Genomic DNA, 15,845 nt, shown 5'->3' with positions numbered 1-15,845 from the left:
GGAGATAGATCACTAGGTATGTACCTTGGAAAATATACCTTGTACCCAGCCCCATCTTGCCTCTATTTCCTCACTGCCACTGATAAATGGTATTGTGTCTTAGCATTTCTCACGTAAGGCCCAAAGCAATGGGTCTCGCTAAGCTTGGCCTGAAACCTGTGGGCCAAAATAACCCTCCTCCTTTCCTCTCTCGGGTATTTGGCCACAGCAGCATCAGAGACAAGAAGAGGAGACACAGATGAGAGACAAGCACATGAAAGATGCTTACCATCCTTCGCCATGGCAAAAAGTGAAATTAAAATGACGAGGGGACATTACTGTGTATCTGATGGAGACATGAGGACCCCCGTGGGGCTTGCTGGCCAGCCAGTCTAGCCCGATCAGTAAGCTCCAGGTTCCATTGTGCCTGTGGCCTTCAAGAGCACCTGCCCGCAGACTGCACACCCACAGACATAAAAATAAAGTTCAGGTGAAATAAATATGAGTGCGTACCATAGGACACTACCTGACACTTTTAGAGATGAGGAAACAGGGTTAGTGTCTGTAGCTTGCCTGAGTAGGAGCTGATAAGACAGGCCTGGATCCAAGCTGAGGATTTCCTAGCTCCAAAGGCCATGAACTCACCTAAAACAGTTCTGGCTGGTACCTTTGGTGCAATGCAAATGATTTAAGGGTTCAGTTCACTGATTACAGATGTAATTGTTGACTTCCACCTTCAGTAAAGATTTCACTGTCTGCTAACATAATAGTAATTTAAAAGTTTTTGCTTTCGAATGGGATGCTGGGAACTAGACATGGAACAGGCCTTCTGTATGTGCAAGAGGTTCCGTTCTCAGATTCCTACAAACAGCTTGTTTTTTTGAACTCGAAATGTTATGTTAACTTGCAATGTAGACCAGGCTGGCCTTGAACTCAAGAGTTCTGCCTACATCTGCCTCATGAGTACAAGGATTAAAGGTGTGCATCACTGTGCAGTCTTTATTTAATAGTATATAACTGAATTCTAAGACTTCTGGTAGGAAAGAAACACTTACAGTACTGATGCCAGTGTGGGAATGTTGGCTCCAGAATAAGAAATTATCCTAAGCCAAGTTTCAGTAAAATAATTTTATTTCCTAACACAGTAAACATGTACATCCAATAGGTGTCCACACGCACATCCATGCACAAATGACTTCCATGTCCCCACGGCTTTGAGAGCTAAGGTTTAATAAAAGCTGTCTTGGTTGAGATGTGAGGTGTCTAGATGGCTAACCTTCTGAACATAGTGGACCAGTCCCAGCAGAGTCTACTTCATTCGGTGAGCTACAGAAATTTAGAGCTTGGAAAAGCTTTTGCATCTAATGCTTCCAGGTGAACAGGATGCGGCCGTATCAGTTCGTGTTCCAGAGGATGCTCTTCAGTTTTTCTGCTGATGGAACCATTTATCCACTGTATCCAGAAAAAAAAAAGACAAATCTGAATCTGTTAAATACTCAAATTATCAACATCTAACAAAGAGAAAGCTGGCAATGTAACTCAGCAGAATGCTTGCCAAACAAGGCATACTAGATACACTGCTCTGCAAGGCTCCTCCGCTAGACTTCCAGAGCACGCATGCAAGTTACAGTTGCAGGGCTGGAACGCAGCAGCGTTTACCCAAAGGCTTTCTCACTCTACCCCCTCCCTTCCTGTGTGGAGATGAGGTTTTATATGGTCTCAGCCGATTTGAAACTCTTTATGGAGCCCAGGTTATCCCCAAACTCTTGGACACCAGGGATTAAAGGCACACACTACCATGCCAGCAGAGCCCTTTTCTCAGCAGAAGAAATTTATGGATTCCTTTTTCTTTTTTTTTTTTGTTGTTGTTTGTTTGTTTTGTTTTTTCAGACAGGGTTTTGCTATGTAACTCAGACAGACTGGCCTTCAGCCTGTGATCCTCCAGCCTCAGGTTCCAGAGTGCTGGGATTGCAGGTATGCAACCCTTCTAAAGAGGGGTCAGGTCGGGGCCATTTTTCTGAATGAAGCAGGCAGTGTTTGGATGAGAATGTAGAACACAGCCCATAAGGCGTCCTTTCCACAGTGTCCACATGGAATCTGAGGGGCCAGGGTGATAGAATGTGCCCTAAAATAAGAAAGGAAAGGTGGGGTACAGTGTCCCTCACTTATACACTGTGGAACGTTAGCATAGCTGACATAGCCTGCCAAGGGAAATAAAGACAGACACAAAAGGCAGACAGCGCGACTAATCCTACTATGTGTGGAACTGTACAGAGGGGTTGCCAGGGGCTGAGGGCAGCCAGGGCAGCTAGATGGGAAGGGGAATGGTGCTGACCAGCGGGCACACCATTGATGTCAGGTCAGAGCAATGAGCTTTATGAATTTATTTAATATGGAATGGTGACTGTAGTAATAACACATTGCCTATGAATTTCTCCTTCTTGCTGCTGGGAATGAACACAGGTCCTCCAGCATGTTATGCACACATCAACATCAATCTACACTCCTGGTCCCATTATGTATTTGAAAGTGGCTACAACTGTGTATTTTAAAGGTTTAAATGTTTGCCCACAAATAAGTATGTGAAGGGATACATTTCCTAACTTGATTTAATATTTCTAAATTATAAACACACATCAAAACAAACTTATAAGTATAAATAACTATTTGTCAAGTAAAATATATATTTTTTATTTTATGTCAAGTTAAATATATTAGTCAAGTAATGTGTGTGTGTGTATATATATATATATATATATATATATATATACACACACACACATACATACATACACACACATATATAATTTACATACAGACACATCACTCTAGTATGACTTTTGTGTATTCAGGTCTTACCATCTGTCGGCAGTGAGCAGGCAGATTCACATGGTGGAGGCAACTAAAATGGAACATTAAAATATTAAAATAGAGTCCTACCTGAAGAAGGAAAGCTAAATGCATACTGACAGAATTGGGAAACAATGCAAATAGGAGATTGTCCCTGTTTGGCTCTAAAAATAACTTATAGGAACAATGGAGGGTGTGAGCTGATAAGAGGTTAATATGTACAATTTGTTCAATATAATATTTCTATTTTTTTAAAAAAGAACTCTTTAATTTTATGTGCATGGATATTTTGCCTGCTTGTGTATGTGCACCACGTACATTCTTAGTGGCTGTGGAGTTGGAGTCAGATCCCCTGGAACTAGAGCTATGGAAGGTTTTAGACCACCATAAGGATGCTGGGAACTGAACCCTGGTCCTGTGGAGGGACGTCCTCTTACCCATTTAGCCATTTCTCCAGTCCCTGGATTTGAGCCTCTTAGTGACACACATGAGAGAATGTTTTTGAAATAAAAGAAACCCAGCATGCATGTATCATGATTCCATTTTCCCTAGCCACCCCCCTCTTTTTTTGGAAACAGGGTTTTGAGGTGTGGCCCAAGCTAGCAGAGAACTCTGAGCAATCCTTCTGACTCTGCCTCCAGAGCCACTGTGCCCAGTTTTGTTCTTCCTGTTCATCTCACTGTCAGGATTCACGTGGAAACAAAGATGAACCTAAATGCCCTGGCTCAACAAGTCCTTTTCCTTTGTCATCCTCATTGGCGAGGCCGTGGGGACTCAGAGGTCATTTTCTTCCGTTTGCCAGTTTTGATGGCATAAATGGAAAAAAAAAAAAAAAAGGAAAGTAAAAGAACTTGCTTTTATTTTATGTCTGTGTTTTACTACATGTATATCTGTACGCCATGTGCATACAAGTGCCTAGGTGGGGTCCCCTTCCAGCCAGAGTGACAGGTGGTTAGCTGTCTAAGGCTCTACTCGGGTGCTGGGAACAGAACGTGGGTCCTTTGCAGAAGCAGCAAGTGATCTTAACCACTGAGCCATCCATCCAGCCCAAATTTTTAAATGATGTAGTTCAGTCTTTTCTAAGTCCAAATAAGATGATTAAAAACAGCACAGGGGCCAAGTGTGGCCCACGTGCACACCACTAATACCAGCACTTGGTACACAGAGGTGGGTGGGCAGAGCTGTCATTTCAAAGCCAGCTACAACTACTCAAAAAACTGGAGAGACGGCTCATCAGTTAACAGCACTTGGCTCTAAAATTAATTTACAGGAACAATGCAGGGTGTGATCTGCTAAGAGGTCAATCAATATATACGATTTTTTCAATGCGATATTTCAATTAGAAAAAGAATTACTTAATTTTATATGTATGGGTATTTTGGCTGCTATCTGTTAACCTCTTCCAGAGGTCCTGAGTTCAATTCTCAGCAACCACATGGTGGCTCATAACCATCTATAAGGGGATCTGATGCCCTCTTCTGGCCTGGAAGTGTATACACAGCAGAGCACTCTTACTTAAATTCAATGATAATAATAGTAATTATTCCCCTAACAGCAAGGTGCTGCTGGGGGTGCTGGTGTCCTATCTGTCCCCTCAGGGATCCTCAAGTGTGCTTACTCCCTGTCTTAGCTCCAATTCTTCCTACGTGGTGTCTTGTAGAAGATGGTTTGACAGTGATGGGCTCCTGGGCTAAGTACACTGTGCAACCCATCACTCTGGTTTTTACAAGTTATCAACTCTGCTTCGGGTGGGCCAGCACCAGTCTTCAGTTTTCCCCTCAAGCATCTATTTGTCTGTGCTCAGAGTTCTGACCTTCAGATGTCACACGGTAATGTGCACATGAAAGACACCCAAATACTTGTTGCAGCAAGTATTTCTTCCCTTGGAGGACCGACCCTATCGCTCAGCCACCGCATTGTTTCAAAGCAAGCAAGCAGTACGTACAGCATCCACAATGGCTTTGGCAGCATCAGGATCGCACTTGAAGGGGCTCTCCGACACCGTGGTGTTCATGCTATTGAATGAAATGAACATAATCAGAACACAAACGAACAATAAAGCCTCCTCAAATCTTTAAAAAACTAAGATAAACTGGGTAATAGTGGTGTACACCTTCAATCGCCGTGTTTAGGGGGCAGCAGGAGGGGGGCAGTCAGATCTCAGAGTTCGAGGAAAGTCTGATCTACAGAGTGAGTCCCAGGACAGCCAGGATATACAAAGAAACCCTGTCTTGAAGAGAGGGAAAAAACAAACAAACAAACAAACAAACAATCTAAGTTGATGACGACCAGGTGGCAGGGTTTTTGTTTTTTGTTTGTTGTTTTTGGGAGACGAGGTCTTACTATGTAGCCCAGAACTCACAGAGAATATAGGGACTGAAGGTGCACGCCACCATGGCTGGACGAGTAGCATTTAAATCTGGTTTCACTGAAAGCCTTCTCAGCAAGCAGTCTGATTATTTATTTTGGCAGGTACAGCAGCTTTGGTTGACTTATTTCACATCTCTCAACTTAGACTTAAGACTCTGACATCAAATCTTCTGTAGTACTCACTAAAATATCAGACAAAGCTGGGCGTGGTGGCGCACGCCTTTAATCCCAGCACTCGGGAGGCAGAGGCAGGCGGATTTCTGAGTTCGAGGCCAGCCTGGTCTACAAAGTGAGTTCCAGGACAGCTAGGGATACACAGAGAAACCCTGTCTCGAAAAACCAAAAAAATAAATAAATAAATAAAATATCAGACAAGTACAAATGAACATCTGTAACATCTTTCCTAATTCGGGGGGGGGGGGGGGGAATGAAGCTAACAAATAAAAAAAAAAAAAAAAAAACTGCTCCCATCAGTGTTAGTGAAGTGTGTAAAAGAAATATTCCTCATAGAAGAAAAATAGTTCAGGAGAATATAGCTTAAAACTTCAAAGAATTCAGAGACCTTGACCGAAGTTAGGACCCTACAAAGACATTGATCATTAAAACCAACAAATGGTTAAAAGCAATCAAAATGATTACCAAAATAGACTGCTAAGGCCTGGGTAACTGCTGCCTGGCTAGTCTGCCATTATGAAATTTTCTCACGTGTTTCTGCTGTTACTAGGAAAAATCTTCTACTGCTAAGGTTGATTACATATTCTGTTATCTTCTGTGCTCTTGGAAATCAGCCACAATAGAAGTCAGGAGAACTGTTTTGTATAGTTACCCACAATAAGCTTGGACCGGAACCAACCACCCAAGAGCACTTCCTGCACCTGTGTATAAGCTTTTATGGTATAAGCTGCCCCTGGGATGGACCCCAACATAAGAGAGACACCTGCACCAATGTAACAAACTATTTGGAATAAGACTTCCATTTAAGTTCCCAAAACCTCTCTGGGAACTGACATCCTACTGAGCAGAAAGAGACATGCACGTGGGTTAGTTACTGACATCTTGAATACAGGAATGTTAGACAGGGCAAGTCACCTGCCACTGTTGAATGAATATCCCAACCGATGGGAGCAAGGTCAGTGTACGACAAAGAGATGTTCCTAAGAAAATCCCCTATCCTAAATCCTGATTGGTGAAATAATTAGGCATAGATATTTGTGGAATTTGGGCTTAAAACCCCTGTAGGATCTTAACTCGGAGTCATTGTTCAGTTCCCGAATCTGGGCCATGGCCCTGGTTGACCTGTCTGGCTGAATCAGTTTTTGGTGTTGTGTGGTTTGTGAAGTGATTCCTGGTCCCCAACAGGATTACTAAACAGATATGGAATGTTGTACAGTGTAACAGGCAAATGCTTATTCCCCAGCACTCCGAGGCACAGGCAAGAGAGCTCAGTGAGGTCGAGGCCACTCTGGTCTACCGAGCTTGTTCCAGGACACCAAGGCTACACAGAGAAACCTGTCTCAAAAAGAAGAAAAAGGAAGGGAAAAAAAAAGAATTATATTTCTTAATTTATCCATTTGAGTGCAACTGGGATCTTGCATGCATTAGGAAAATAGTCAACCCTCTTAAAATTGTGAGTTTTTTTTTTAATTTTTTTTTTATGTATAATGAGTACACTGTAGCTGTCTTTTCAGATACACCAGAAGAGGGCATCAGATCCCATTACAGATGGTTTGAACCACCATGTGGTTGCTGGGAATTGAACTCAGGACCTCTGGAAGAGCAGCCAGTGCTCAACTGCTGAGCCATCTCTCCAGCCCTTAAAATTGTATTTTATTATTTATTTTGAGACAGGGACCTCTTATAGCCCAAGTTGGCCTCAAACTGGCTATAAACTAAGACTGCCTTCACCTTCAGATACGTCTCTGATTGCTGGAATTACAGGTTCGAGCTACCAGACCTGGCTTATGCAACACTGGGGGTGGAGTCTAGGGCTTTGTGTATCCCAGGCAAGCACTGCACCCACTCAGCTACTCAGCCTCAGAGCTGAATTTTAAATTTATAACTAAGACTGTGTATTTTTTAGCAACTAAACTTCTTCCTACATTGAGTTAATCTGTCTTTTTTCTTTTTTCTTTGGCTCTCTTAGATATATTTGAATGCTTAGTCATCAGGGAGTGGCAAAATTAGGTGTGGCTTATTGGGGTAGGTGTGGCCTTGTTGGAGGAAGTGTGTCACTGGGGTTGGGATCTGAGGCTTCAAAGCCTATACTGGGCCCAGTTCTCTCTTGGCCTATGGATCAGGATGTAGCTCTCAGCTCTTGTTCCAATGCCATGTGCACTACCATAATGGACCTCTGAAACTATAAGCAAGCCCCCAGTTAAGTATTTCCTTTTATAATGATAAGAGTTGTCTTGGTCATGGTGTCTCTTCAGAAAATAAAACAGGGACTTAAGACAAATAAGCTATTAATAAATTATGACTGATTAGGCCTTTTAAATCCCTTTAAAAGATTTATGTTTTGTGTGTGTGTGTGTGTGTGTGTAGCTACACACACATACCACAGTGTTTATAGAGGTTATAGAACAATTTATGGGAGCTACTCTTGGCAGCAAGAGCCTTTACCTGATGAGCTATCTTGAAACCCACATTTTGCTTTTGCTTTTTTTTGTTAGTTTCCCCAGTACTAGGACCTGAACCCTGGTATTTTCAAGATAACGTGCCGACGGTTATTCTGGAGTGACTCTGGCTAGGCTCAGGGCCAGTATCTTTTTCATGTTTGGCAAGTATTAATTGCTCAATTAACATAACTATTATTACGAGTGGGAGTAAGTTCAGTGAGCATGAGATCCTGGCAAAGACTGCTCTATACAAGGCAGTTAGTACAGTTAATAAACCCTGATCCCAAAGAGCTCGGCGGGGACTCTTCAGATTGCTGGTCCACAGGGAGATGGGCAAACCTGACTGGAATGCAGCCAACCGTGCTTTCTGGGAAATGAAGCCACGGCCACTGAGGTATGGTATATGCTGTCCCACCAACTCTAAGAACCAGGGCGGAAAGGACACTAGCCTCCCACCCTTCAGACACACGGGGTACACTGTTCTCCTGAGACAGCAGTTTGTTTCTCTGGAACGTTGTTTTCAAAAAGTGTGCATGAAGCAGTGCTGATGGTCCTCCAGGCAGTCTGAAGAGAAGCTGCAGACTCCACCCCTGCCCGGCTCCCATATTACCTATTCATATCTGAGATGGCAAGGCACGCACACCCTTAGCTGATGTACCTTGATGCTAGCTCACAAGCTTTGATCTCAATACCCAGATGAATGTTGTTTCTATTTGTTTAAAGAGGATTTTATAAACATTTATTTTCATTACTTTTGATTATGTGTATGTAGCTATGTGAGGGCAGGAGCCCGAGGAGGACAGAAGTGCAGGATCCTAGGAAACTGGAGTTAGACAGTTAGGAGACACCTGAGGTCCGGTAACCAAAGTTGAAGAGCGCCAAGTGCTGTTAACCCTCCAGCCCCCTTAGAGAGGATCTTACAGGCAGTTTAAGTTGCTGATGAATAAACTTGAATAGAAACTACTAGCATAATCAATTTTTATTTTATTTGTTGAGAAAGGGTCTCACTATGTAGCCTTGGTCGGCCAACTACTTTAAACTCACATAAACCTGCCTGCCTCTGCCTCTCTATTGTGTGGAATAAAGGTATGTACTACCATACCCAGCTTGATTTATTCATTTATTTATTTATATTTATTAGTGTGTGTGTGTGTGTGTGTGTGTGTGTGTGCAAGCATGTGCACAATCTGTGCATATCTGGAAATGTCCATGCTATGGCTTACATGCAGGTCAGAGGAAAACTGTGGAGTTCTCAGGGCTGGGACTCTGATCATCAGGTTTGTGCAGCAACCAACTGAATCATCTTACAAACACTAACTCTTTCTTAGATTTTGAGTATAGAGAAGCAAGCAGGTATGGGAACAACAGTATGCCTGAGAGTCTAGGCGGTTTGTATGCACCACCTGCCTTGCTAATAATGTATTGGCAACCTAGCTACTATATGTTTGAGCACTGTGTCCCCTCTGTGAAAATGACACCTAACTGTTGTCTAACCTTCTCTGCCCCTAACAAGCATTAAATAGAGACAATATACTATATTCAAGTATATTTCAATGTATCCTATGTTAAGGATGGAAAAGCAAGTTTGTCTTGAACTGGTTTGGCTCGGTGGGGGTGGGGCTGAGGGGAAACGGGGAAACTGTGTCCTCTAATAACCCCAGTTTTAGAGAGAATCCTCCACTTAGCATCTTACGACTATGCATAATTCGTCATGCACAGGATTGTGGGAAGGAACGTGCCCAAGAGAAGATATGCCCTAATCTAACAAGACCGTGCAATTCCTTTCTAATCTGTACCACAGCTCCACTCTAAACAGACATTCTTTGCTATTTTTGCAAATCTGTGTGTGTTCTTGTTTTATTTAGGTCTGTGAGTAAGACGCAAGGAGTCTAGAAACACCTGTTTTACTCTTACCACTGGTAACATTACAATCAGTAAAATGTTTGCTGCAAGCCGGTCCGCTGTGTGTTAAAGGCACAGAAAAAGAGAGTTAACACTTACCAACTGATTCCTTTCCCATCTGTTTTCTTAGTCACTAATGCTTTCCAATAATCGTGGGTGCTTTTAATAATGTCAACTGCAAAGTCCTGTAAGTTGAAGACAGGCATTAAAACAGTATATAAGGAGGTCTCTTCTTACCACTTACATAACCCAAAACTCGATACTATTTTTTTTTAAGTCAGGAAGTAATTTAACCAAAGGAAATTTTGTTAAAAAGGGAAGATATATTTCCTTTATATAAATAAAAGGCCAAGACTGCCTTGCATCTTTAGAATTTTTCCCCCCTTACAAAACTGTCTTTTCAGCTTTCGTGGTTTTTAAAAATTGCTGCGTTTTATAAAAATGTCTTCCAGTAAATCAGTGAGTCTATGGAACAGTGGGACTTCATGTAAACTGTTAGGTTCAACTGGTGGAAAGGAGCCCCATACTGCAGGTTTCATGGGTAATTCTGGGCGGGTTAGTACTAGGGATGGATCCCAGGGTCTTACATACACTACACAAGCACCTATACACACCATGGAAACACAGCCCTGGCCCCTGCTTTCATGAACCTTCACATGGGAACAACAAGATACATTACCTTGCCTTTAAATTCTGCATTGAATGCAAACTCATTTTCTGGTTTTCCATCAGGAACCTTATACCGTCTAAACCAATCAACAGTAGCTTCTAAGTAGCCGGGTTTTAGCCGTTCGACATCAGAAATATCTAAGGAAAGAAACCCGACACATCGCACAATGAGTATTTAGGCCTTCGTCAAAAATATCAAGTTTACATTGAGATATACAGGGAAAATTATAAAGAAGCCCAAGATAATATTAAAGCTGAGAAAAGAACACTTTAAAATTAAAAAAAAAAAAAAATTTTATCCTGAATCTTTGAGTAGTTTTGACAGTAAGAACTGAAGAGAGCGACCAAGCCTGACTAACTGCCATTGGATCCAGGAAGAGACGTGAGTGGGGCTGTGTCATCAAACCGGTTTGGCTGCTAGCATCTTTCTGTAAGAAGGGTATGAGATACTAAAACAGGCAGGTTAAGGCTGTATGTCAAAGGTTCACACTCCAATTGCACACCAAAAAAAAACAAGAAAAGTAGACACAACTAATATCTCCTTATGGGTAATACATTCTAATTACAGTCAGGGTTACACAGAGAAACCCTGTCTAAAAAAGCAAAATAGGGGCTGGTGAGATGGCTCAGCAGGTAAGAGCACCCGACTGCTCTTCCAAAGGTCCTTAGTTCAAATCCCAGCAACCACATGGTGGCTCACAACCATCCGTAACAAGATCTGACTCCCTCTTCTGGTGTGTCTGAAGACAGCTACAGTGTACTTACATGTAATAAATAAATAAATCTTTAAAAAAAAAAAAAAAAAAGCAAAATAAATAGACAGACAGGCCAGGAACGATGGCACACATCTTTAATCCCAGCACACAGGAAGCAGAGGCAGGGGGATCTCTGTGGAGTTCAACGCCAGCCTGGACTGCAGAGTTCCAGGACAGCCAGGACTACAAAGAGAAATCATGCCTCAAAAATAACAATAATAGTTAATTGATTGACTGGGGGCTGGAGAGATGGCTCAGCAGTTAAGAGCACTGACTGCTCTTCCAGAGGTCCTGAGTTCAAATCCCAGCAACCACATGGTGGCTCACAACCATCCGTAACAAGATCTGGCGCCCTCTTCTGGAGTGTCTGAAGACAGCTACAGTGTACTTACATATAATCAATAAATAATTTTAAAAATAGTTAGTTGATTGGCTTATTTTGCAGCACTGGGATCAAACCTAGGGCCTTGTACAAGCTAGGCAAGCACTCTTCACTGAGCTAATTGCCTAACTAGTGAGTTACATTTTGAATTCAAATGGACTACTTGATACCACCTTAGGCATTCTAAGTCACAAAATTCCTGCTCCCCACAAGCAAGGCAAGTACCAAGAAGTCAAGGTAGGCATGGTGGTGTAGAGCTGTAATTCCAGCATTCAGGGATGCTAAAGCAGTTGGATGTAGCATTCAAGGCTAACGCAGGCTACAAAGCAGCAACAAACCTACAACAAAAGAGGGACTTAGACTCCACCCCTGAGACTAGCACAGGCACATAAATGTCTTGGCAGTCTGTCTGCTTGAGAGACTTCTTATCTTCCTCAGCTTTGCATTTGTACTTTATGTGGTCTCATGGGTATTTATCTGCTCCAGATTACAGAATGCCTGTGTGCCTCTTGTATGGACACTCATCATTGACTGCCTTTTTTTGTTTGGTTGGTTTTTGGAACAGTGTTTTCCTGTGTAGCCCTGGTGTCCTGGAACTCATGCTACAGACCAGGCTGGCCTACAACTCAGAGACCTGCCTGCATCTGCCTCCCGGTGCTGGGAATAAAAGAGAGTGCCACCACTGACTAGCATTCGTGGCTTTTTGAAAGCATCATAACCAGTGCTACCTTTACCCAGCAACAACTGGGGGTAGAGACAATCGGGTTTCTAGAAATTCAAGGCCAGCCTGCTCTATACAAGGAGTTCCAGGACAGCAAGGGCTACAGAGAAAGACCTCGTCTCAACAACAGGGTTAGAAGACGTTCTGTTTCCAGGCTTCCCGTTTCCTTACCTTTATAATTGGCTGCGTCCGGATCGTCCACATTAATGGCAATGACCTTCCAGTCGGTCTCGCCCTCGTCGATCATGGCCAGTATGCCCAGGACCTTCACCCTGATTATCTCACCTCTGGCACACACCTGAGGAACAGCCAGAGTCAGCACAAGTGGTATTACACAACGAAAGCAGGGGGTTCTATCTTGGGGATGGTGACAAGTAAAGAAAGGTGTGTGTGTGTGTGTGTGTGTGTGTGTGTGTGTGTCTATTTAATAGACTTGAGTCAAGCTTTTTTTTTTTTTTAAATACTTTTATTGTCAAGCATGATAGCACACAGTTTTAATCCTTGTACTCAGGAAGCAGAGGTATGTGGATTTCTGTGAGTTCAAGGCCAGAGAGCACAGACTATGCAGTGAGACCCTATCTTAGACACACACACACACACACACACACACACACACACAAGCGCACGCGCAGTGTGATGGAGGTGGGGGAATTGTACACATGAAATTGCACACTGCATGCATGTGGAGGTCATTGGACAACTGTCCAGTCAGTTCCCCTCGTGCACGCACACACCCGCTCCCCCTTTTGATTTTTTTTAAAACAGGGTTTCTCTGTATATTCCTGGCTGTCCTGGGCCTCACTCTGTAGACCAGGCTGGCTTTGAACTCATAGAGATCGGCTGCCTCTGTCTCTCAAGTGCTGGGATTAAAAGCTTGTGCCACTACCCTCTGCTCTGCATTCTTTTAAAAACTTAAAAGATTTAATTTTTATATGTATGTTTTGCCTGCATGTATGAACATGTACTATGTGTGTGCCTCATGCCTGCAGAGGCCAGAAGAGGGAGTCAGATCCACTAGAACTGAAGTAACAGAGAGTTGTAAACGGTCAAGTGGGTTGTGGGAACTGAACTCAGGTCCTCTGTAAGAGTGGCCAGTGTTCTTAATCGCAGAGCCATTTGTCTAGCTCCAGACCTCTCCTGTGAGCCATAAGAAAACAGCAGCACAGTTCAGGGGATTTAAACTTTTCTAAGGTGTCTTTGGCTGTGCTAAATAAGGCCTCTATAATTCATTTTAGACACAACTGTACTATGCTTTACCGTTTGTTGGAGCCACTGAACTAAGCTAGTCATATGTCCTTACATTTTTCACCTGCCTAGCATACTGAGATTCTGAGGTTAATCCCCAGAACCACAACAAAACAGACAGAAATTCTGACTTAAGAATCTAACAAAAGAGCTGGAGAGGTGGCTCAGTGGTTAAGAGCCCTGGCTGCTCTTCCAGAGGTCCTGAGTTCAGTTCCCAGCAACTACATGGTGGCTCACAACCATCAGTAGTGGGATCTGATGTCTCTTCTGGTGTGTCTGAAGACAGCTACAGTGTACTCATATAAAAAAAAATGAATAATATTTTTAAAAAAAAAATGGCATCTAATAACATTGGTTTGAGTTGTTCCTTATTTTGCTGAGCTTGAGATCTTGAATTTTAGAACAAGAGCCCACTTCTCACATCCGGAGAACCTGGCTGAGTCCTTAACAGATCATCCCAAAGCCTTCAGGAGGCCTAACTATTCACCAGTGCTCACAGTTCATTCACATTAATTTTCAAAATAGAAACTGGTATGAGTCATTAATTTTAATGTCACAGGGAAAATTCAACTTCATTACCTTGCTTCCGATTTCACAAACATCGATTGGGTCGTTGTCACCACAGCAGCCAGTGTGCTTGTCACTGTGTCCTGGGTCTTCCCATGTCTAAAACAAAGCGAGTGTTATAGTGCAGCACTCTGACATACACACACATACACACACACACACACACACACACACACACACACACACACACACACTGCTGACCAAGTACAACCCCGACGAGGTCTGCTGAAAAAATACAAACCAGCTACCAGCTGCTTCTAAAACTTTTACAGGCTGGATGTGGGGGTGCAGGCTGGATGTGGGGGTGCAGGCTGGATGTGGGGGTGCACACCTTAGAACCCTGCACAGCTGAGGCAGAGGCAGGCGGATTTCTGAGTTCAAGGCCAAACTGGTCTACAGAATGTGTTCCATGACAGCCAGGACTACATAGAGAAACTGTCAAGGAAAAAAACAAACAAACAAACAAACTTTACAATTTGCATTTAAGAACTTTTAACTAGAGAGAAGAATTTTAATTAAATGTTGGAGCTTCTATTATGCATATAATGCTAAGCTAAATGTAAGCTTCAGAACAGAGAACGAAAACTGGGTGTGTCAATATATGCCTTTGATCCCAGGAGACAGACGCAGGCAGATCCCTATGAGTTCTAGGCTAGCCACGGCTACACAGTGCCATCCTGAGTCAAAAGCCAAAACCCAAAACAAGAAAATGATCCTGCTTCGAACACTTAACTCATATGATGGTGCGTGCCTGTAATCCCAGCACGTGGAAACCGAGGCAGGAGCTCAAGTTCCAGGCTACAGAGGTCTTACTAAGCCACACACAAAGACCCTGGTGTCTCAAACACTAAGGGTGAAGGGTGGGCAGGGCGGGGGTGTGATGTGGTTGTGACTCAGTAGGAGAACACCTGCCTAGCATGTGCAAGGCCCTGAGTCTGCTGAGCTGCTCTGGGTACTGACTCCATCTATGTCCTATCAGCTTGAGTCTCTTCATCACAGATTTCTGTCACCCAGAGAGCCCGGAATGGAAATGATAACCTCAGATGGTGAACGCAGCCTTGCTGGCTGGGAGCCAAGGCTGAAAAGCTTAAATTACTGCCTTTCTCTCTTTACTAAATTGCAGGCCAGAGACTCGGCAGAGCATCTCACAAAGAACTGATCAAGTGTGCGGCCGGCTGTTGGGTTTAAATTGCAGCTGCTGCTAGGTTCTTTTATTCCTCAGCAGAACACACTTATGACTTGGATTTACTTCCCTCTTCAGCTAGAGGAAAAAGATCAGAGTGAACGGGATAGAGCAAGACTGCTTCCAACACCAGGAAGGCAGGAGTCTGCCCCGAGAAGAAGAGCTCAGCACTGTGTCCCCACAGGGACCACACAACAAAGCCAAATACCAAATCAACTCAAGTGCGGTAATTGGGACAGACAAATGACTCTGGGATTACCCAACAAACTAGATGAGTCTGACCTACATGCTAGTAACTTATGATTCACAATGACGCCACTTAATCCACCTAATGATGAATAGGGAACAAACCATTACCCACAGGAAAAACTAAATTGGATATGTGTTAAGTGTCGCATGATCAAATGTATGTCCTTTACTAATAACAGATACAAGTCTCTTTTGTTCCTGATTTTTTAAGATAGGGTTTTTCTGTGCAGCCAGCCCCAGGCAATCTTTGAACTCAGACATCTGCCGTCCTCCGCCTCTGAGTGCTAGGGTTAACCCTGGCACCCCCTAAAGCCTGATGACTCACCATCCAAAAACTAAGCAACGCCTTACTATGTGC

The 15,845-nt window shown here is 43.2% G+C and overlaps 1 protein-coding gene across 1 annotated transcript in view; it reads right to left on the bottom strand.

Annotated features, from left to right (window-relative positions):
* Positions 1 to 1,092: 1,092 nt before the first annotated feature.
* Positions 1,093 to 15,845, bottom strand: part of Ppa1 (inorganic pyrophosphatase 1) — a 29,065-nt gene continuing 14,312 nt past the window's right edge. The window contains exons 5-11 of the mRNA XM_021173916.3: positions 14,068 to 14,154; positions 12,415 to 12,541; positions 10,396 to 10,523; positions 9,816 to 9,901; positions 4,775 to 4,844; positions 2,839 to 2,881; positions 1,093 to 1,431 (exon numbers count right to left, since the gene is read on the bottom strand). Coding sequence (XP_021029575.1) covers positions 1,400 to 1,431; positions 2,839 to 2,881; positions 4,775 to 4,844; positions 9,816 to 9,901; positions 10,396 to 10,523; positions 12,415 to 12,541; positions 14,068 to 14,154 — 573 coding nt within the window. The 3' untranslated portion in view covers positions 1,093 to 1,399. The remainder of the gene's footprint in view (positions 1,432 to 2,838; positions 2,882 to 4,774; positions 4,845 to 9,815; positions 9,902 to 10,395; positions 10,524 to 12,414; positions 12,542 to 14,067; positions 14,155 to 15,845) is intronic.

This window comes from Mus caroli, unplaced genomic scaffold (assembly GCF_978045245.1).
Source record: "Mus caroli unplaced genomic scaffold, Mus_caroli_1 scaffold_9, whole genome shotgun sequence".
Lineage (NCBI taxonomy): Eukaryota > Metazoa > Chordata > Mammalia > Rodentia > Muridae > Mus > Mus caroli.
The sequence above is the reverse complement of the archived record's forward strand: the minus strand, read 5'-3'. Positions and strand labels throughout refer to the sequence as shown.